This window comes from Oncorhynchus gorbuscha, linkage group LG05, assembly GCF_021184085.1.
Source record: "Oncorhynchus gorbuscha isolate QuinsamMale2020 ecotype Even-year linkage group LG05, OgorEven_v1.0, whole genome shotgun sequence".
NCBI lineage: Eukaryota > Metazoa > Chordata > Actinopteri > Salmoniformes > Salmonidae > Oncorhynchus > Oncorhynchus gorbuscha.
The window spans coordinates 68,907,844-68,929,344 of record NC_060177.1 but is presented as its reverse complement, the minus strand read 5'-3'; the positions used below and the strand labels follow the sequence as shown (position 1 = coordinate 68,929,344).

Sequence of the window (21,501 nt, the reverse complement as noted above, 5' to 3'; positions counted from 1 at the left end):
AACAGTATAACTTGAGACCGTCCCCTCGTCCATACCCGGGCGCGAACCAGGGACACTCTGCACACATCAACAGTCACCCACGAAGCATCGTTACAAAAGCCGCAGCCCTTGCAGAGCAAGGGGAACCACTACTTCAAGGTCTCAGAGCAAGTGACGTCACCGATTGAAACGCTATTTAGCGCGAACACCGCTAACTAGCTAGCCATTTCACATCCGTTACACTCACCCCCCTTTTGACCTCCTCCTTTTCCGCAGCAACCAGTGATCCAGGTCAACAGCATTAATGTAACAGTATAACTTTAGATCGTCCCCTCGCCCATACCCGGGCGCGAACCAGGGACCCTCTGCACACATCAACAACTGTTACCCATCGCTCCACAAAAGCCGCGGCCCTTGCAGAGCAAGGGGAACCACTACTTCAAGGTTTCAGAGCAAGTGACGTCACCGATTGAAACGCTACTTAGCGCGAACACCGCTAACTAGCTAGCCATTTCACATCCTTACATGGGCAGAACTGAAAAAGCATGTGTCGAGCAAAGAGGCCTACAAACCTGACTCAGTTACACCAGCTCTGTCAGGAGGAATGGGCCAAAATTCACCCAACTTATTGTGGGAAGCTTGTGGAAGGCTACCCGAAACGTTTGACCAAAGTTAAACAATTTAAAGGCAATGCTACCAAATACTAATTGAGTGTATGTAAACTTCTGACCCACTGGGAATGTGATGAAAGAAATAAAAGCTGAAATCATTCTCTCTACTATTATTCTGACATTTTACATTCATAAAATGAAGTGGTGATCCTAACTGATCTAAGACAGGGAATTTTTACGAGGATTAAATGTCAGGAATTGTCAAGAACTGAGTTGAAATGTATTTGGCTCAGGTGTATGTAAATGTCCGACTTCAACTGTACGTTGAATCTCACGAAGGGAACAGGAACTGCAGTACAGATGATTGTTCTGTAATCAAATTTAGAGAGTAGGTTTAGTAATTCCAGTCAGGAGTTGTGTAGAAATGAAACGAGTAGATCTGTGTGTTGTATTTATTATGGATCCCCATTAGTTGTTGCCAAAGCAGCTACTCTGGGGTCCAGCAAAATTAAGACAATTTATACAATTTTAAAACATTACATTCACAGATTTCACAACACACTGTGTGCCCTCAGGCCCCTACTCCACCACTACCACATCTCTACATTACTAAATCCATGTCTGTGTATAGTGTGTATGTTATCGTATGCATGTGTCTGTGCCATTGTTTGTGTTGCTTCACAGTCCCCACTGTTCCATAAGGTGTTTTTTAAATCTAATTTTACTGCTTGCATCAGTTACTTGATGTGGAATAGAGTTCCATGTAGTACTGTTGTGTGCCTCCCATAGTCTGTTCAGGACTTGGGGACTGTGAAGACACCTCTTGTGGCATGTCTTGTGGGGTATGCATGGGTGTCGGAGCTGTGTGCCAGTAGTTTAGACAGACACCTCGGCGCATTCAACATGTCAATACCTCTCATAAATAATGTTGAGATGTGGGGCCGGTAGATCTGTGTCTAGATGTGGGGTCGGTAGATCTGTCTCTAGATGTGGGGCCGGTAGATCTGTCTCTAGATGTGGGGTCGGTAGACCTGTCTCTAGTTGTGAGGTCGGTAGACCTGTCTCTAGATGTGAGGTCGGTAGACCTGTCTCTAGATGTGAGGTCGGTAGACCTGTCTCTAGATGTGGGGTCAGTAGACCTGTCTCCAGATGTGGGGTCAGTAGATCTGTCTCTAGATGTGGGGCCAGTAGATCTGTCTCTAGATGTGGGGTCAGTATATCTGTCTCCAGATGTGGGGTCAGTAGATCTGTCTCTAGATGTGGGGCCAGTAGATCTGTCTCTAGATGTGGGGTCAGTAGATCGGTCTCTAGATGTGGGGTCAGTAGATCTGTCTCTATATGTGGGGTCAGTAGATCTGTCTCTATATGTGGGGTCAGTAGATCTGTCTCTATATGTGGGGTCAGTAGATCTGTCTCTAGATGTGGGGTCAGTAGATTTGTCTCTAGATGTGGGGTCGGTAGACCTGTCTCTAGATGTGGGGTCAGTAGATCTGTCTCTATATGTGGGGTCAGTAGATCTGTCTCTATATGTGGGGTCAGTAGATCTGTCTATATGTGGGGTCAGTAGATCTGTCTCTAGATGTGGGGTCAGTAGATCGGTCTCCAGATGTGGGGTCAGTAGATCTGTCTCTATATGTGGGGTCAGTAGATCTGTCTCTATATGTGGGGTCAGTAGATCTGTCTCTATATGTGGGGTCAGTAGATCTGTCTCTATATGTGGGGTCAGTAGATCTGTCTCTATATGTGGGGTCAGTAGATCTGTCTCTAGATGTGGGGTCAGTAGATTTGTCTCTAGATGTGGGGTCAGTAGATCTGTCTCTAGATGTGGGGTCAGTAGATCTGTCTCTAGATGTGGGGTCAGTAGATCTGTCTCTAGATGTGGGGTCAGTAGATCTGTCTCCAGATGTGGGGTCAGTAGATCCGTCTCTAGATGTGGGGCCAGTAGATCTGTCTCTAGATGTGGGGTCAGTAGATCGGTCTCCAGATGTGGGGTCAGTAGATCTGTCTCTATGTGTGGGGTCAGTAGATCTGTCTCTATATGTGGGGTCAGTAGATCTGTCTCTATATGTGGGGTCAGTAGATCTGTCTCCATATGTGGGGTCAGTAGATCTGTCTCTAGATGTGGGGTCAGTACGGCTCATTGAAGGGGAAATGGGGGTGCTCTGCGTCCCTCCACACTCTCTTTCCGTCCCTCTGTGAAGAGAACACACAGTTCCATTCTGTACCACCAGAAAACCCCATGTCTCAACTGAAACTCAGCTAAATTTGGCTGCATCTCAGTAGTCTCATATGGCATCCTCATCTACTCTCCTTCACCCGTCTAGTTGTGACCAGGGGAGGAGGCCGTATAAGACTATTGACATGCACCCTGAGGTCTTATCTGAGACAATCGGACCTTACCTCCACAGCTGGGACGATGTACCTCTCGTTTCTGCTGAATGACTCCATCTGCTTCATGTCTTCATCCGACAGAGAGAAGTCAAACACCTGTCAATCAGACACAAACACCCACTCTAGAAAACAATCACAGTAGCTGCACAGAATTGTAACCTGTAGCTTCCTAGACTCAGCCGGCCCTGGATCTCGCAAAAAGTCGCATTTTGGGGAAGAGGTTAGAAGTTTCCAAACTGGTCAAAAATCATGCAGGTCAATTGGTATTCATTCTACTAGATGGCACTGTCCTCACCTGTATGTTCTGCTGGATCCTGGAGGGGGTGACACTTTTGGGGATGCAGACTACCCCTCTCTGTACCTGCCACCTGGAGACACAGACAGACACACACCTGAGAATTGCTCATTACACTGTGGCTAGTTACACGGAGATCTTGGGGGGTTACAGTGTACTGTGTTACCTGAGTATGACCTGAGCAGGGGTCATGCTGTGGCGGAGGGCGATAGCCCCCAGTCCAGGGTCCTGCAGCAGGCAGGGTTCATCAGGCGAGGCCCAGGGCCTGTCACCACTACCCAGGGGGCTGTAGGCCGTCACACATACACCTACCGACCTGGAACATACGCAAACTATTACACACACACACCTACAACCGTGGAATACACACACACAGTTACACAAACCTACAGACATACACAGGGGCACACACACCACTACACACTAACTTACACACACAAACGTACCTGCAGTGACTCAGCAACTCAGCCTGGGACAGGTATGGGTGACACTCCACCTACAAAGACAAACCAACACACACATAGTCAGAGAATATTACACAGACATACTGTGCACACACAGTCCCATACCTGGTTGACTACAGGCTTGTGTTTGGCGATGCTGATGATATCGTCTGTCTGTCTGGCGTTGAAGTTGGACAGACCGATGGCTCGGACCAGCCCCTTATCAACCAGGCTCTCCATGGCAACCCAGGTTTCCTGGTAGTGTATGTCATCGTAACACACACTCCCATCGGCACGCTTAGGCATCAGCTCTGTCCCACGCCTGGAGAACACACAGGCAGCTCAGAGGACCATAACATGTCTGGGACGGGTTTCTAGTATAAGTGTGTTCGTTGAGATGTGCAGTCATATTGAGGTGCGAGTAGGGGTGTGTGTGTTGCTCACTGGAAGGCCATGGGCCAATGCATGAGGTAGAGGTCCAGGTAGTTCAGTCCCAGGTGTATTAGACTCTTCCTACAGGCTGTCTCTACATCGTCAGGGTGATGCTGGGTGTTCCACAGCTTAGAGGTCAGAAATACAGCCTCACGACGCAGGGCCTGGGGGCCAAAACAGGGGATCAACACACACACATACATGCACAGCTTTCCAGAAGGGTTTTCCTGATGCTCTGATCAAAAAGTGTGTGTGGCTCACCTTTCCTGGTCCCAGCCTCAGAGCCAGTGCCTCCCCGACCTCCTGCTCATTACTGTACGCAGCAGCACAATCAATGTGTCTGTAGCCACAGTCTAGAGCCGCCAGCACCGCCTGCTTCACCTACAGTGACACAGATAGTCAACACACACGTTAAGGTTTAGGTTATCTGTGTGGATGTTAGTTTTTTGAATGAGAATTAATAGCATTTTGACCTGTCCAGGGGCACTCTTCCAGGTGCCCAGCCCCACCAGGGGAATCTTATGCCCTGACGACAGGGTCACGCAAGAACTCATGGTTCAGTCCAGAGGTTCTGAAAGGCAGGCAAACTGCCAGACAGACAGGCACACAGAAACACACATCATAAATGTTATATGAGGTAGCAACATGGTGTCCAGCTCTAGACGCTAAACCATCGCTATAGTTCTCTGAGTATGACCCAGTTGACCTGGTGTCAGTTGCAAATCACCATGACTAAGTCTTAATGCTGTGTTACTGATTATCACTCATGTTTGAATTCATTAACTCAGCACAGGGGACTCAGATGTGTGACATATGAGATAATATACCCAAAATATTCATACAACAGTTAAAACAGGCAAATCCTCTCTTTTCTCTCACAGTCTCTTTCAAACATTTTCAACTCTTTCTGAACCTTTCATAACATAACTCTATAAGAACCTAGTTTCTATACCTAAATAGCTGATCCAACTATAGGACAGTCACAGGCTGGCTTTATGGGAACACATTACTGATTAACATCATAATCCTCTATGTCACGTGATACAGTATTGTATTAAAGTATAGTACAATGCCTAACATAGGTTGAGTGGTCTGAGGTCATGCTGATCAAATCAGAATCCCCCCCATATGCTACTTCTTTCAGCTTCAGCTTTACAGTTTAAATGTAGTTTGTTCCAGTAGATTAGTACAGTCTGTAACCGTGTCCACCATTGCCTGAACCCCAATGTGAGCAAATAGTGATGTAAGATAGAACTGAGATGAGATACACAATAGTACATGAGTCACACTAACACCCTGGTGCCGTTCCCCCTGTGGAAATGGAGAAGGTTCTCTAACGTGAGAAGTTATGTCCGTGTGTATCATGCTAGAGAAAGAATATGTGAGGAGTGATAGTTCTTACCGATCAGAAGTCTGTGTCAGAATGTGTGTGATGCTCAGTAGTCAGGCTGGTTTTAAACAGACAGAGGTCAAAGTCTGGATCTGTTTATCTGTAACCCAAACAGTTGGGAAACTTCTAAAACGAACTATAGTGATCTACAGAGGACCAACAGGCAATGAACATATAAATAACCCATTTTCAGTCTCAGAATAACACTCATGGTCTCATGAATTAGAACATTGACACTCAACATCATGTGTCAAAACAAGAAAATAGCCAACCTTAAAGGTCCAGTGCAGTCAAAAACATGAATTTTCTATGTTTTATATACATTTCCACTCCGAGGTTGAAATAATACTGTGAAATTGAGCCTTCTCATAATTTTCCCTTTCAGTGAGAGAGCCGTTTGAAAGACGGCTTTTTGTGGGATGGAGCTTTGGCCTTCCATGGTGACATCACCATGTAGTAAATTAGTTATTAGTAGGAACTCTGAAACAACAGACTTGCTAACTGGTTGTAGTTATTATACACGTCGTGTTCAACCAATTAGCAAGTCGGACATTTTCAAGTTTCGACTATCGCGTGAACACGGCAATAATGGACCAATAAGAAGGTTCCAAACCTCTGCCAATAACAGTTCATTTTCAGTTTTCCCTCCCCACTCAAACCCCTCCGAGATAGTCCTCACAAAATTTGAGCTTTAAATGTCTGTTTTTATATGCAACCTGGGATGGGTTTGATCTAGTAAGTGTGACAGTGTGGTCAGATACAGGATTGTAGACATCGAGATAATGGCAACCATTTTGAATACAAATATTCATGACAGGTCTCACATTCATGACAGCTCATGCATGCATGCAACTCCTTTTTTGATTAGGTGGCCATAGTGGTATGGTGAGCAGGTTGGGAAGTACACTAGGGTTTAGACTTCTACTCAACTCGAGTGCCATGGGACATTTAGCGACCTCTAGAAAACAGAGGTAGTTCAGTGAACAAGCTTGTGTTAGGACTAGCCCTGTAGACCTGAGGGCTCACGTTAGCTCCCAGAGCAAATACATAGGCTTTTTAGCTCAGTGGGCTAACACGGTCCTAAAGCATGCAGATGGCCTGGGTTTGATACCTGGTCCCACATAGTAAGTCAAACCTCTGACATCTCATCTAAAATAATGAGAAACTGGTTTGACAACTTTGTTATGGTGAACCTAGTGTGGAACTGTATAATAACATCAAACTAGTCATTTTGTGAGATTTTATTTTCAAACTTGTCGTCATACATTACATGCTGCTATTCATAAAAAAGTAATTACCAATATTTTTCTTATAGCTGGTAACATAGGGTTGTGATAATAAACTCAGAGGCCACTCAACCCCCCCCCCACTGTCAACCAATCACCTTTAACTTTTCACCTCTATCCACTGCCCCGCTTCCCGTAGCAGGCAGTAAAAGAAACGCCTGAGCGGGGTCTGTAGAAACCGGAAGCTTCCAGTTTGAGGACGGATCAAACCAGGTAGCTACACACTTTTGCCACCAGAGAGGAATCAAACAACAACAAAAAAACATGAAAGAAAGATGAGTCCTAAAAAAATGGTCAATCAGGTTTGAATGTTTGTACAGGTGTGATCACATAAGAGCTGGCCACTCTGTGGCACCATCCGTCAGTCTGTCTATCTATCTATCCATACAGGTCGTCATCGTTATCCTCGTTAAACACTGGCCCCCCGCCTGTTCCCCCGGTACCCTGGCTTGGACCACTGCCCCCTGCAGCACTGGATGGGAACCTGTGAGACAAAGACAATAGTCACCATTATAAACCAGGTAGTTAGGGTCCTGGATGCTGATTGGCTGAAACAGCATTAAAGCCGTATGGAAATATGGCCAATATAGCAGCTAAGGGCTGTATCCAGGAACTCTGCTTCGTACCTAAGAACAGCCCTTAGCCGTGGCATATTTTAGCAATAAGGCCAGAGGGTGTGGTAGATGGCAAATACACCACGGCTAAGGGCTGGTGTGACATAACATTGCTGTCAGCCAATCAGCACTCAGGGCTTGAATCACCCAGTTTATAATTAAGCAATAAAGGCACGAGGGGGTGTGGTATATGGCCAACATACCACGGCTAAGGGCTGTTCTTATGCACTACGCATTTCAGAGTGCCTGGACACAGCCCTTAGCCGTGGTATATTGGCCATATACCACAAACCCCCGAGGTGCCTTATATTGCTATTATAAACTGGTTACCAACGTAATTAGAGCAATAAAAACAAATGTTTTGTTGTACCCGTGGTATACGGTCTGATATTTTGGCAATATACCACACCTCCTCTGGCCTTATTTCTTAAATATACCACAACCCCTCGGCCTTATTGCTTAAATATACCACAACCCCTCGGGCCTTATTGCTTAAATATACCACAACCCCTCGGGCTTATTGCTTAATTATAGCACATTAAACACTGTCACACACACCCCTGAGGTCACACACAAACGTACCTGAAGCTGCCAAAGCCTCGGCTCTGCTGCAGTGTCTGGGCAAACATCTCGTATTTGCGGATGTCATTGTCGCTGACGGAGCGGCGGGCGAATCGCATGGCCTCCTCAAAGTGGTCCTTCCTGATCTCTGGCACAGGGTCATCTTCCTCTACCTCCTGGAGATGAGAATAGAGGGAGGGTGGAAGGGGGGGTAATTGAAAAAGAAAAGTAGACTGAGAGAAAGAGAGATGGCGTGAACGAGGTGTGTGCGTGTGTATGAAATGACCATAGCAGAAGGGTTGGTCTGCCTCTCCCTCTCTCGGCGAATCTCGTTCTCGATGCACTCTCTGATGGCCAGCTTACAGGCCCGCTGGCAGATTTCTGTAAGGTCAGCACCCGAGAAACCATTGGTCATCTTAGCCAGGAAGTCCAGATCAACATCCTATAGGATAGAGGTAGGAGACAGGGTGTAACCAATCAACGTCAGGGTAATGACAGATCTATAGCACCTGAAACATCTTACATATTGGTGCGAGTCACTAAATCTTGTTACATAATACAACTACCATCGGGCTCTTGCTACATTAGCATGATGACAGGTGTATAAAGATGTAGTGTTTATGAGCGGTGTGTGTTTTACCTTGCTAATGGGGCTCTTTCGGAGGTTAGCCTTGAGAATGTTGATCCTGCTCTTTTCGTCAGGCAGAGGGATGTAAATAAGCTGGTCCAGACGGCCGGGTCGAAGGATGGCAGGGTCAATGATGTCAGGGCGATTGGTGGCGCCGATGATGAAGACGTTCTTTTTGCTGGACATGCCGTCCATCTCAGTCAGGATCTGGTTGATGACACGGTCGGCCGCTCCGCCACCGTCTCCCACATTACCCCCACGGGCTTTCGCTATGGAGTCCAGCTCGTCAAAGAACAACACACACGGGGCTGCCTGGCGAGCCTGTACACACAGAAAAACACAGTAGATTACGCCATATACTATTGAAAATGGTGTAGTGGTGTACCACAGGGTTCAATGACAAGACCACTGTTTTTCTCCTTGTTGATTTATGACCTACCATAGCGCACAAATAGAAATGTTAACTTTGGTGAGTCACTTCTATGTCATACCTTGTCAAAGATCTCCCTGACATTCGCCTCAGACTCTCCGAACCACATGGTGAGAAGCTCAGGTCCTTTGATGGAGATGAAGTTGGCCTGGCACTCGTTGGCAATGGCCTTGGCCAGCAGGGTCTTACCGCAACCCGGGGGCCCGTAGAACAACACTCCCTTAGACGGGGTCATACCGAACTTCAGGAACTTATCAGGGTGCTCCACTGGGTACTATCGGGGAAAGAAAGCTAGAGGTAAGGTATGACAAAGTGTGTAAGGTTAAACTTTGTGCACCGGTTTGATTGCAGGCCTGCATAGGACGAAGGCAGAGCAGCTAGCGAGGTACTGCTCTGTGTCAGCGGTCACGGGCAGCCTTGCTGTATGGAGAAGGTTATTTTTTCCATCCACAAGTGTCCATATATCCATGACTTATGAAATGTTTGAATCCTTCGACTAATGTGATTTGTGGATTCAAATAAATCATTTTAAATGTGTTTGTGTGCGCGCACATCGTACCTGCACCAGTTCCTGCAACTCCCTCTTGACATCTTCCAGTCCTCCAATGTCCCCCCAGGTGATGTTAGGAACCTCTACCACCGTCTCCCTCAGAGCTGATGGGTTACTCTGGCTCAGAGCCCACTGAAATGCAAACACACGTTTAATATCATATACAGTTGAAGTCGGAAGTTTACATACACTTAGGTTGGAGTCATTAAACTCATTTTTCAACCACTCCACAAATGTTTTGTTAACAAACTAGTTTTGGTTAGGACCCCCCCCGACTTAGTAAACAAACTAAGTCGGGTAGGACATCTACTTTGTGCATGACAAGTAACTTTTCCAACAATTTTTTAGACAGACAGATTATTTCACATATAATTCACTGTATCACAATTCCAGTGGGTCAGAAGATTACATACACCAAGTTGACTGTGCCTTTAAAAAGCTTGGACAATTCCATCTTGGCTTTAGAAGCTTCTGATAAGCTAATTGACATCATGAGTCAATTGGAAGTGTACCTGTGGATGTATTTCAAGGCCTACTTTCAAACTCACTGCCTCTTTGCTTGGCATGAAGGGAAAATCAAAGAAATCAGCCAAGACCTACTTGGGGGCAATTTCCAAATGCCTGAAGGTACCACGTTCATCTGTATAAACAATAGTACAAACACCATGGGACCACGCAGCCGTCATACCGCTCAGGAAGGAGACGCATTCTGTCTTCTAGAGATGAACGTACTTTGGTGCGGAGAGTGCAAATCAATCCCAAAACAACAGCAAAGGAGCATGTGAAGATGTTGGAGGAAACAGGTACAAAAGTATCTATATCCACACAGTAAAACGAGTCCTATATCGACATAACCTGAAAGGCCGCTCAGCCAGGAAGAAGCCACTGCTCCAAAACTGCCATAAAAAAGCCAGACTACGGTTTGCAACTGCACATGGGGACAAAGATCGTACTTTTTGGAGAAATGTCCTCTGGTATGATGAAACAAAAATAGAACTATTTGGCCATAATGACCATCGTTATGTTTGGAGGAAAAAGGGGGAGGCTTGCAAGCCGAAGAACACCATCCCAACCGTGAAGCACAGGGGTGGCAGCATCATGTTGTGGGGGTGCTTTGCTGCAGGAAGGACTGGTGCACTTCACAAAATAGATGGCTTCATGAGGGAGGAAAATGATGTGGATATATTGAAGCAACATCTCAAGACATCAGTCAGGATGTTAAAGCTTGGTTCCAAATGGACAATGACCCCAAGCATACTTCCAAAGTTGTGGCAAAATGGCTTAAGGACAACAAAGTCAAGGTATTGGAGTGGCCATCACAAAGCCCTGACCTCAATCCTACAGAAAGTTTGTGGGCAGAACTGAAAAAGTGTGCGAGCAAGGAGGCCTACAAACCTGACTCAGTTACACCAGCTCTGTCAGGAGGAATGGGCCAGAATTCACCTAACTTATTGTGGGAAGCGTGTGGAAGGCTACCCGAAACGTTTGACCCACGTTTAACAATTTAAAGGCAATGCTACCAAATACTAATTGAGTGTATGTAAACTTCTGACCCACTGGGAATGTGATGAAAGAAATAAAAGCTCAAATAAATCACTCTACTATTATTCTGACATTTCACATTCATAAAATGAAGTGGTGATCCTAAATGACCTAAAACAGGGAATTTTTACTAGAATTAAATGTCAGGAATTGTGAAAGACTGAGTTGAAATGTATTTGGCTAAGGTGTATGTAAACTTCCGACTTCAACTGTATACATAACCAGGAGTAGTATAGTTATTATGTACTGGGTTGTGGTAGACTGTGTATTCTACCCTAGGTAGAGACAGTCAACACTTGGTAGTGCGTTTCCTACCCTGAAGTCGTCCATGGTAACGGCCAGGGAGTTCATGACCTCCGCATCGATGGTCTCGTCCTCCAAGTCGATTAGGTCCATCTTCTTCCTGATGGCCTGGAGAGCAGCCTCAGAGCACAGGGCAGCCAGGTCAGCACCCACGTGGCCGTGGGTCTCATTAGCCACCTACACGGAGATACAGGGGGAGTTAACACGCAGGCCAGCCTCGGAACACAATGCTACCAGTTCAATGGGTGTGGGAAATGTATGTCAGCCACCTAACAAGACACACACCCAGGATGTGTTCCAAATGGCACCCTATTCCTTCAATCAGGAATTTACAACTTTTTTTGTCACTTGTCCATTGGACAAGTAGGACAGATTTTTTATTTTGTGCAAAAGCTCAAGTCACTTGTCCCCAAATAAAATGGTCCAACCATTTTTACATCACTGTATGAAGCAAATAACCACTTTTAAAAATATTTTTCTTACCATAGATAATCTGACAAATTTAGGCTATGCTGCCTATTTAGGAAGATCGGTCAAGATTGACATTGAAATTGGACAATTATTTCCCGATGTCCTCCTTCAAAATCGGCCACAAGGGACAACAGTGAGCACTATTACCGTCAATTAGACTTGGATTTTACTAGGGTGTTGTGGATTGGGCTGGTAGATGGGAGTAATCTATTAACATTGGAACAATGTTGGCCTCTCTTATTTAATTCTGATCACAATATCAAACAATTATTCTGATTTGTGATATTTAATTCTGATCACAATATCAAACAATTATTCTGATTTGTGATTTTTATTTTTTTTACTTGTCCATTCGGACAACTTAAATCTATATTCTTCTTATCTGACAATTATTTTCCTTGTCCCAGCGCAGACAAGGATTTTACCCCCCTTTTCGTGATATCCAACTGCGATCCAATTTGGGTCTCATTGCTGCACACTCCCTAACGGGCTGAGGAGAGACGAAGGTTGAGTAATATGTCCTCCAAAACATGACCCACCTAACCACGATTCTTAACACCTGCCCGCTTAACCCAGAAGCCAGCTGCACCAATGTATCGGAGTAAACACTGTTCAACTGACGACTCGCCAAACAGCTTGCAAGCGCCCGGCCCACCACGAGTCGCTGCTACAGCGTGATGAGCCAAGTAAAGCCCCCACCGGCCCAACCTTGCCCTTAACGACACTGGGCCAACTGTGCCTCACCCTATGGGACTCCGGTCATGGCCGGTTGTAACACAACCTGGGATCCAACCCGGGTCTGTTGTGATGCAACAAGCACTACGATGCAGTACCTTAGAACGCTGCGGGAGGCCTCAGTGCAGCACTTTTGACCAGGGCGGTAGGGATTAGGATTCCATTTGGGACGCAGGCCAAGAGTCAGCACACACCTGTTCAAGGTCAACATCGTCATTCAGTTTCATGTTCTTGGTGTGGATCTGCAGGATTTCCAGTCTGCCTGTAGCATCAGGGATTCCAATGTCCACCTCCCTGTCAAAACGCCCTGTAGGCACAAGCACGTTGGAGCATTAAAGCAACCAATATAACGGCACAATAAAAACACCCTGTAACCAACCCGTAAAAATATGTATACGTACCAAATCTCCTAAGTGCAGCGTCTATGCTGTTGGGTCTGTTGGTGGCTGCCATGACAATGACATGAGCCCTCTGCTTCAGCCCGTCCATCAGGGTCAGCAGCTGAGACACGATACGCCTCTCCACTTCTCCATGGGTCTACAAACACACACGCATGTCAACAACAGCAGGATATACCTCTCCATCCAATCATGGGTCTACAGAAAATGTCAGATCAGTTCATAGCTGCTGCACTTTGTTTTTATTGAAGTGATACAATGTCATAGTTGGGGGACCCTTTAGAAGGATTTTTCCATTTCCTTTGTATTCCATTTTTATTCTCTTGGTCTGCACATCAACTGATGGACACCATTAATACCCATTCTCTCTCCCCCACACCTTCTCTCTCTTTGGAGCGATAGCGTCCAGCTCATCAATGAAGATGATGGCAGGAGAGTTCTTCTCAGCCTCCTCAAAGGCCTTCCTCAAGTTGCTCTCACTCTCTCCAGCCAGCTTACTCATGATCTCAGGCCCTACGGACAGGAACACAGACAGAAGGGCCATACAGAGCAACATCAAAACAGCAAGAGTACAATGACTTATCATGAACACTGAACCTCTGCCAGGGAAAGGGTAAGGTTTAGAATCTCACCGTTGATGAGGAAGAAGAAGGCTCCAGTCTCATTAGCGACAGCTCTGGCAATCAGTGTCTTTCCTGTACCGGGGGGTCCGTATAGCAGGATACCACGGGGGGGCTGGAGGGGAGTACAGGTTCATGTCAGTCATTAGAACATTTCCAATAGTGAAAAATGCTTAAGCCAATTGAAATGGTTGACTTTCAAGTCTGGAAAACATGTTTTTAAACTCTTTACTGTTCAAGAAAGTGCGTAGACTAACACAAGGCCTTGAAGATAGTGAACGGTGTGTGTTACCTTGACTCCTATAGCCTTGAATAGTGCAGGGTGTCTGAGTGGCAGCTCCACCATCTCCTTGATCTGAGCCAGCTGCTTCCTCACTCCTCCGATATCGTCATAGCCCACCTCATTCAGGGACTCCTCCTCATCCTACACACACAGAAAACACACACAGAAATAAATCTGAGGCTTGAGAGTTTGTTTGCTTACTAGGGCTAGGTATTTGCAGGGACTTCAGGATACATAGGTCCCGATTCATTACATATTCCTACTCGACCCTCTTGCTGTGGACTCGGAGAAAAGCAACGCTAATTGGCTAAAAGTACAATGCCTAGATTTACATAGGCTAAATTAAGAGTGCTCTGCCCACAAGCAATTGGTTGAGGTTGTGACCCACCTCTCTCCTGATAGGCTCTCCCTCGCAGTGGATTACGGTATCGGGGGCAACGATGCAATAGGGGTTGGGGTCAGTCTCCACCACCTTGAACTCCACCGCACGCATACCCCCCCGAACCAGGAAGATATCACCTACACTCAATGACAAATTACAGAATAAAATATAGAACAAACAATTGTTCACCCGTGCTGTTTTGAAACAAAACGATTGGTAACAGGTGTATGTTAGGGATGGGCACAGTTAATCGACTATCCAGACATCTGAACAGACATTCGTATTTGAACACATTTTGGGATAATTTTTTAAGGCATATTTTAACAATGAAAAAGCTGTTTAAATGAAATGGTCCATGTTACACACAAGGATATACAATGACATGTGAAATGCTTAATTTAATAAAACAACAAACTTTAGAATGTAGTGTTTATGTACGGCGCATTGAGCTACTGCTGCTTCAGATGTCCCATGGCATTTGCAGTTAATTGTTAACAGAACTGTAAATGCAGCCTAGTTCTAGGGACACACAAAGTGAATGTTTTATTTTCAAGCAAATTCTCTCTCATAGGTTATGGGTTGCGTTTTACATTTGACGATCATAGCTAATTTAGCCCTCTGGTCAACCCTGACAGCGGTATGCCATTTTCCCCACTTCAAATAGCAGTTAGCCTACAGATGCACACCAACAGAGGGTCCACAAGACCTGACACAGATTAATGCAAAACACTAACCAGAAAACTTTTTTATTATTATATATATAATCTGTTCTATTATGGCGAACATTAGACTTCACTTCACGTTCACTGTTAGCCTAGGCTACTGTTAGCTAAAAACTACTGGAATAGCACCCTGAAACCAACTGTACACTATCTGCTGCGGCATCATTCTGATTAGAGGTCAACCGATTATGATTTTAACGCCGATATCGATTACTGGAGGACCGAAAAAAGCTAATACCGAATAAATCGGCCGACATATATTTTGTAATATATATTACAATTTGTAATATTTCGTAGAATTTGTAATAAATAACAATTACAACAATACTGAAATGAACAATTAACACTTATTTTAACTTAATACATAAATCAAATCTATTTAGTCTCAAATAAATAATGAAACATGCACAATTTGGTTTAAATAATGCAAAAACACAGTGTTGGAGAAGAAAGTAAAAGTGCAATATGTGCCATGTAAAAAAGCTAACATTTAAGTTCCTTGCTCAGAACATGAGAACATATGCAAGCTGGTGGTTCAATATTCCCAGTAAAGAAGTTTAAGTTGTAGTTATTATAGGAATTATGATGCGTCGACTATTTCTCTCTATACCATTTGTATTTAATATACCTTTGACTATTGGGTGTTCTAATAGGCACTTTAGTATTGCCAGCCTAATCTCAGGAGTTGATAGATTTGAAGTCATAAACATCACTGTGAAGCAAGCATTGCTAAAAAACTTGAAATCGGCCCTAATTCAAATCAGTCGACCTCTAAATCCGATTGGTCAAAAGAGTAGAGATTATTATATATAATTTTGACTATACGAATATCCGGAAAAATATATTTTACGTGAATAGTGAAATTATTTCAAATGCTCATCCCTAGTGTGTGTACTGACCCTTGCGGATGGGCCTGTAGGCCTCTAGGAAGTAGGGTTTGAGGTAGACCTCAAATAGATTGCCAGTGATTCCCTCCACTGTATCATCAATAGGCAGAACGTGGATCCTCTTCCCATACTTCACATCAGGACACGGCTGGATACTGCAACAGGAAGAATAGAGAAACATCACTCATCTAAATTTGCTTTGGGCATATGTACAAAAACAAACTTGTTTGTTCCCGTGTGTGTGCATCTGTATGTGTACCTGATGACATCCCCCAGACGGACGCGGAGGTTGTTGCGGACCACACGGTTCATGCGGATCTTCTCATCAGAGCAGGTGTCGTCAGACAAAACAATACATACTGACTCCCTGCGCTTCTTCCCCTTCATCAGCACTGTGTCTCCACGAAACAGCTGCAGCTCATCCATCTTTGCCTAAAAACAGAGTATGAACACCATGAGTCTCACTAGATGTTCTAAATACTTTTAGTACAGCAGGATCAGATCATTTACAGATCTTTGCCACAGCAGCAGCTGAGAATCAAAATAACACATGCTTGCTTAGAGCCAGAATAATTACATTCTGGGACTGTGAACAGAGGATGAGGTTACAAATCCACCCAATCACCTTTGCCTACCTGAGAGAGAGAGACCACACTGTTGTCTTCATTGATGGATTCATCAACAATCAATCTGTTAGGTCTGGTCTTCTGCTTCAGAATCGCAGTGGATAGATCATCATTTTTGGATCTGGGTGAAACAAACAAAAGCGATAAGTTAAACCTGACTGTCTGATATTTCAGTTACATTAATACTTGAGCTCCCAAGTGGCGCAGCGGTCTAAGACTCTGCACCAGGGTGTCACTATAGACACCCTGGTTCGAATCCAGGCTGTATCACAACCGTCCATAACTGGGAGTCCCACAGGGCAGTGCACAATTGGCCCAGCGACGTCCTGGTTTGGCCGGTGTACGCCGTCATTGTTAAGAATTTGTTCTTAATTGACTTGCCTAGTTAAATAACGGTTAAATAAAAAATAAAAATCCTTGACCTATTGGGAATATTGATTAACAACGTCATTAGCTAGCTAACTAGATCAGTATAGCTGGCTATAAATGCCGTCTTTGCAAAGCTAGTAATTTAACATCGCGCAATCACTTAACTTGGCCAACTTTCATATTGTACACTTTGTTTCATGATCAGCTAAATAGCTTCGCTGACGTTAGCTAAATCCGAAATACTGAAATACTGTTCATTCATCGCCAGCTAATGTTTGCTAACTAGCTACTAGTAGCCAAGCTGCAGGTGACACAGCAAAAGGACACACCTTACATATATATATATATATTTCCTAAATGACCTAAACCGTCATTACACTTTGAATGATACGTTTATTAGCTAGCTAACTAAACGGGTAACGTTAGGCTAACATGTTAACGTTAGTTTCCAGCTTTGACAGTTAGCTAGCTACCCAACCACTTAGCGAGTTGGCTAACTAACCTTAACACATTTACATGGTAATGTATTTAAAAAATGTGTCCTGCCTCTAATTCATCATCATGGGTCCTTGGATAAGTTTGTCAAGCCAGAGGGTCACAGGCTAGCTCGTTAGAAACATATGTTAACATTGGTTAGCAAACTGTGCCGGTAGGCCCAGCTAGCTACTTTTTGTCAGGTTAAGTTGCCTAACGTTAGCTAGCTAGATACAAACGTCTGTCAGTCATGTACGGTAGTTTTGGACATTCCATTGACTGGTCCCAATTACAGTGTATAACGTTACGTGCTAACGTTAGCTAATACTTGGTTACCTAACTAGCTAGCTAAATTCACTCGTAGTAAGAGTCTTCCATAAACCGTAATGTTAGTATGGCATGACATCCAATATGCTAACTAGCTAGCTGAGGTAAAATACCAGAAGAGTCTAGGTGCTAAGCTAGCTAATTCGCTTGTAAAAAATACACCTTTGTATCTATTTATACTTACTCTCCCCCCGAGGCCATGGTGTTACTCCTCCTGAAATAGCTAATGTGTATAAATAAAAAGTAGCTACTGTAGCTATTTGTTAAGCTTTGTCCGCAAAGTAACTTCACAACGTTCTATTGAGCTCTTCTTCTTTACATTTGTATTGGCGAATCGCATCCATGTGGTGCATACACCACCACCTACAGTAGTGGAGTGTGAGGCCATTCAAGGCCTCTTCTTCGTCGATGCGGTTGGCATCCAATAAATGTTGCATTACCACCACCAACTAGACTGGGTTATAACACCCTTATGCTTTACTTGAAAAAAGGAAAATAAATGAACATTTAACCTATCCCTACACTCATTAAAAAAAACACCACCCTACTCCACTATTTAAACCTATCTAGTCCTACCTCATGCCAACAGCCTGAAAGAACGGGACACCACCAATCAACACTATCTTCTGACCTCAAATCTCGTACACCCAAATACTTCTCTGCAGCTGCAACCATAACTTCAGTACAGTTGATAACCATTACTATGAACGCTATAAAAAGCCAATCTTACTGAAGCATATATCACTCCTTGGCCTATTCCTCTGTACTGATACAGATCTACTACTCACATGAATCCTCTCAGGATCCCTCCCCCTTGATACATCTTCCTCAACTTTCTTCACTACCTCAGCATATGACAACCTCTCCTCTACTCTAACCCTGGTAACCTCAACCTGCCTCTCTCGCACCGCATTCAAGGCCTCCCTATGTATTCCTCTTATCTGGTTCTGTGTATGAGTTCATTACACATCGTAGAAATATTGCCCTACCAACTAAACCTACACCTATTAAAAAACATCCCCACTATTCCACTACTTGGCCCTATCTGATCCTACACCAAGCCAGCAGCCTGGTAGTGCGGGACACTATTGCTCAACACACCTTGTAATTCCTCTGCAGAACAGTTGATAACAATGGCTATGAACGCTAAGAAGCCAACCTTACTGAAGTACAGTTATTCCTATCACTCTCTATTGGCTTCGGCCTACTCACAGGGATCCTCTTAGGCTCCCAGGCCCTGGACCCATCTTCCTTTACTACTCTCTTCACTTCCTCAGCGTACAACACTGTATGTACTACTCTGATCTTGGCAAACTCAACCTGCCTTTCTCTCAACGGACACCTCTGGTCTCCAGCAGCATGTTTTTTTCTCTCACCTTTATTCAACCAGTTGGCCAGTTGAGAACAAGTTCTCATTTACAATTGCGACCTGGCCAAGATAAAGCAAAGCAGTGCGACAAAAACAACAACACAGAGTTACACATGGGATAAACAAACATACAGTCAATAACACAATAGAAAAGGTCTATGTACAGTGTGTGCAAATGTAGTAAGATTAGGAAGGTAAGGCATTAAATAGGCCATAGAGGTGAAATAATTACAATTTAGCATTAACACTGGAGTGATGTGCACATGATAGATGTCCATATGATGATGTGCAAGTAGAGATACTGGGGTGCAAAATAGAAAAAAAACAAAAAAACAATATGGGGATGAGGTAGTTGGGTGTGCTATTTACAGATGGGCTGTGTACAGGTACAGTGATCGGTAAGCTGCTCTGACAGCTGATGCTTAAAGTTAGGGAGGTAGATAAAAGTCTCCAGCTTCAGTGATTTTTGCAATTCGTTCCAGTCATTGGCAGTAGAGTACAGGAAGGAGAGGTGGCCAAATGAGGTGTTGGCTTTGGGGATGACCAGTGAAATATACCTGCTGGAGAGCGTGCTACTGGTGGGTGTTGCTATAGTGACCAGTGAGCTGAGATAAGGCGGAGCTTTACCGAGCAAAGACTTATAGATGACCTGGAGCCAGTGGGTTTGGCGACGAACATGTAGAGAGGGCAAGCCAACGAGAGCATACAGGTCGCAGTGGTGGGTAGTATACGGGGCTTTGGTGACAAAACGGATGGCACTGTGATAGACTACATCCAATTTGCTGAGTAGAGTGTTGGAGGCTATTTTGTAAATGACATTGCCAAAATCAAGGATCGGTAGGAAAGTCAATTTTACGAGGTATGTTTGGCAGCATGAGTGAAGAAGGCTTTGTTGCGAAATAGGAGGCTGATTCTAGATTTAATTTTGGATTGGAGATGCTTAATGTGAGTCTGGAATGAGAGTTTACAGTCGAACCAGACACCTAGGTATTTGTAGTTGTCCACATATTCTAGGACAGAACCGTCCAGAGTAGTGATGCTAGTTGGGCGGGTGCGGGTGTAACAGTATAGACTTTACGTCCGTCCCCTCACCCCGACCTGGGCGCAAACTAGGGGCGCTCTGCACACAGACAACAGTCATCCTCGAAGCATCGTTACCCATCGCTCCACAAAAGCCGCGGCTCTTGCAGAGCAAGGGGAACCACTACTTCAAGGTCTCAGAGCAAGTGACGTCACCGATTGAAACGCCACTAGCGCTAACTAGCTAGCCATTTCTCATCAGCTACACGGGCAGCAATCGGTTGAAGAGCATGCATTTAGTTTGATTAGCAGTTAAAAGCTGTTGGAGGCCAGATGTCCAAAGAAGGGCCAGATGTTTACAGAAAGGTGTCTTCTGCGTAGAGGAGGATCAGAGAATCACCAGCAGCAAGAGCGACATCATTGATATATACAGAGAAAAGAGCCGTCCCGAGAATTGAACCCTGTGGCACCCCCATAGAGACTGCCAGAGGTCCGGACAACATGCCCTCCGATTTGACACACTGAACTCCATCTGAGAAGTAGTTGGTGAACCAGGCGAGGCAGTCATTTGAGAAACCGAGGCTATTGAGTCTGCTGATAAGAATGTGGTGATTGACAGAGTCGAAATCCTTGGCCAGGTCGATGAATACAGCTGCACAGTACTGTCTTTTATTGATGGCGGTTATGATATCATTTAGGACCTTGAGCGTGGCTGAGGTGCACCCATGACCAGGTCGGAAATCAGATTGCATAGTGGAGAAGGTACGATTAAAAATGGTTTGTGATCAGTTTGTTAAATTGGCTTTCAAAGATTTTAGAAAGGCAGGGCAGGATGGATATAGGTCTATAACAGTTTGGGTCTAGAGCTCTTAACCACTAGGCTACAATGTTCAGACTGTTCACAATATTGGGCTGTAGAGAAAAAAACGATTCTCTGTGTCGAGGTAAAAGTGGGGTTGGGATTACTCAGTGGGGCCTGTAGAATCTATATATGGTGTTATTTCATGGGGGAATGTGGTCTAAATACCTAGCAGCACTTTCTACTCCACCCACTTCATTGGTCCCAATGCAATATGTTGTATATGCCTATAAATTACATATTGGCTTTATAGAGAAAAAAATATTCAATGTCGGCTGTCTGGGAACTTGCCTTCCGTGGAGTACACACTTTTGAGCCAGACTGTGTAGTATGCTGAGGTGGGAGGGGACTGAAAGCAGGCTGGACAAGGATTGGCCAGGGAGCAGAGAGGCGGGGCAAATGGGAGGAGGTGGGGCCACAGCAGGCTGAGTGGCAAGTGGCATGTACAGAGCCTGGTACAGAGACAAGATCCCTCACACCTCAGTCAACTGCAGCATCAGATAG

General features: G+C 44.7%; 3 protein-coding genes across 5 annotated transcripts; all 3 read right to left on the bottom strand.

Annotated features, from left to right (window-relative positions):
* Positions 1 to 793: 793 nt before the first annotated feature.
* LOC124036407 (cell wall protein DAN4-like) lies at positions 794 to 2,682 on the bottom strand. Its single transcript, XM_046350963.1, has 2 exons — positions 1,504 to 2,682; positions 794 to 959 (listed from the first exon to the last, which is right to left on the bottom strand). The coding sequence occupies exon 1, from the start codon at positions 2,680 to 2,682 to the stop codon at positions 1,507 to 1,509; it is 1,176 nt and encodes a 391-aa protein (XP_046206919.1). The 3' UTR covers positions 794 to 959; positions 1,504 to 1,506.
* akr1a1a (aldo-keto reductase family 1, member A1a (aldehyde reductase)) lies at positions 2,641 to 5,600 on the bottom strand. 3 transcript variants are annotated; one of them, XM_046350966.1, is made up of 10 exons: positions 5,554 to 5,600; positions 4,625 to 4,738; positions 4,413 to 4,532; positions 4,164 to 4,315; positions 3,846 to 4,041; positions 3,723 to 3,772; positions 3,443 to 3,592; positions 3,277 to 3,349; positions 2,991 to 3,077; positions 2,641 to 2,783 (listed from the first exon to the last, which is right to left on the bottom strand). In XM_046350966.1, exons 2-10 carry the CDS (start codon positions 4,703 to 4,705, stop codon positions 2,718 to 2,720), a joined length of 975 nt encoding a protein of 324 aa, XP_046206922.1. In that variant the 5' UTR covers positions 4,706 to 4,738; positions 5,554 to 5,600; the 3' UTR covers positions 2,641 to 2,717. The 3 variants fall into 3 exon arrangements, with proteins under 3 accessions (XP_046206922.1, XP_046206923.1, XP_046206921.1); XM_046350967.1 differs by lacking the exon at positions 4,625 to 4,738 and having other exon boundaries at positions 5,554 to 5,587; XM_046350965.1 differs by lacking the exon at positions 5,554 to 5,600 and having other exon boundaries at positions 4,625 to 5,543.
* A 1,167-nt stretch (positions 5,601 to 6,767) lies between these two features.
* On the bottom strand, positions 6,768 to 18,090 carry LOC124036406 (valosin containing protein). Its single transcript, XM_046350962.1, has 17 exons — positions 17,934 to 18,090; positions 16,589 to 16,700; positions 16,213 to 16,385; positions 15,966 to 16,108; positions 14,351 to 14,481; positions 13,972 to 14,103; positions 13,692 to 13,794; positions 13,439 to 13,572; positions 13,063 to 13,198; positions 12,856 to 12,968; positions 11,468 to 11,632; positions 9,620 to 9,742; positions 9,122 to 9,334; positions 8,643 to 8,951; positions 8,289 to 8,444; positions 8,024 to 8,178; positions 6,768 to 7,311 (listed from the first exon to the last, which is right to left on the bottom strand). The coding sequence occupies exons 1-17, from the start codon at positions 17,948 to 17,950 to the stop codon at positions 7,206 to 7,208; spliced, it is 2,421 nt and encodes an 806-aa protein (XP_046206918.1). The 5' UTR covers positions 17,951 to 18,090; the 3' UTR covers positions 6,768 to 7,205.
* Between the last annotated feature and the right edge of the window lie 3,411 nt (positions 18,091 to 21,501).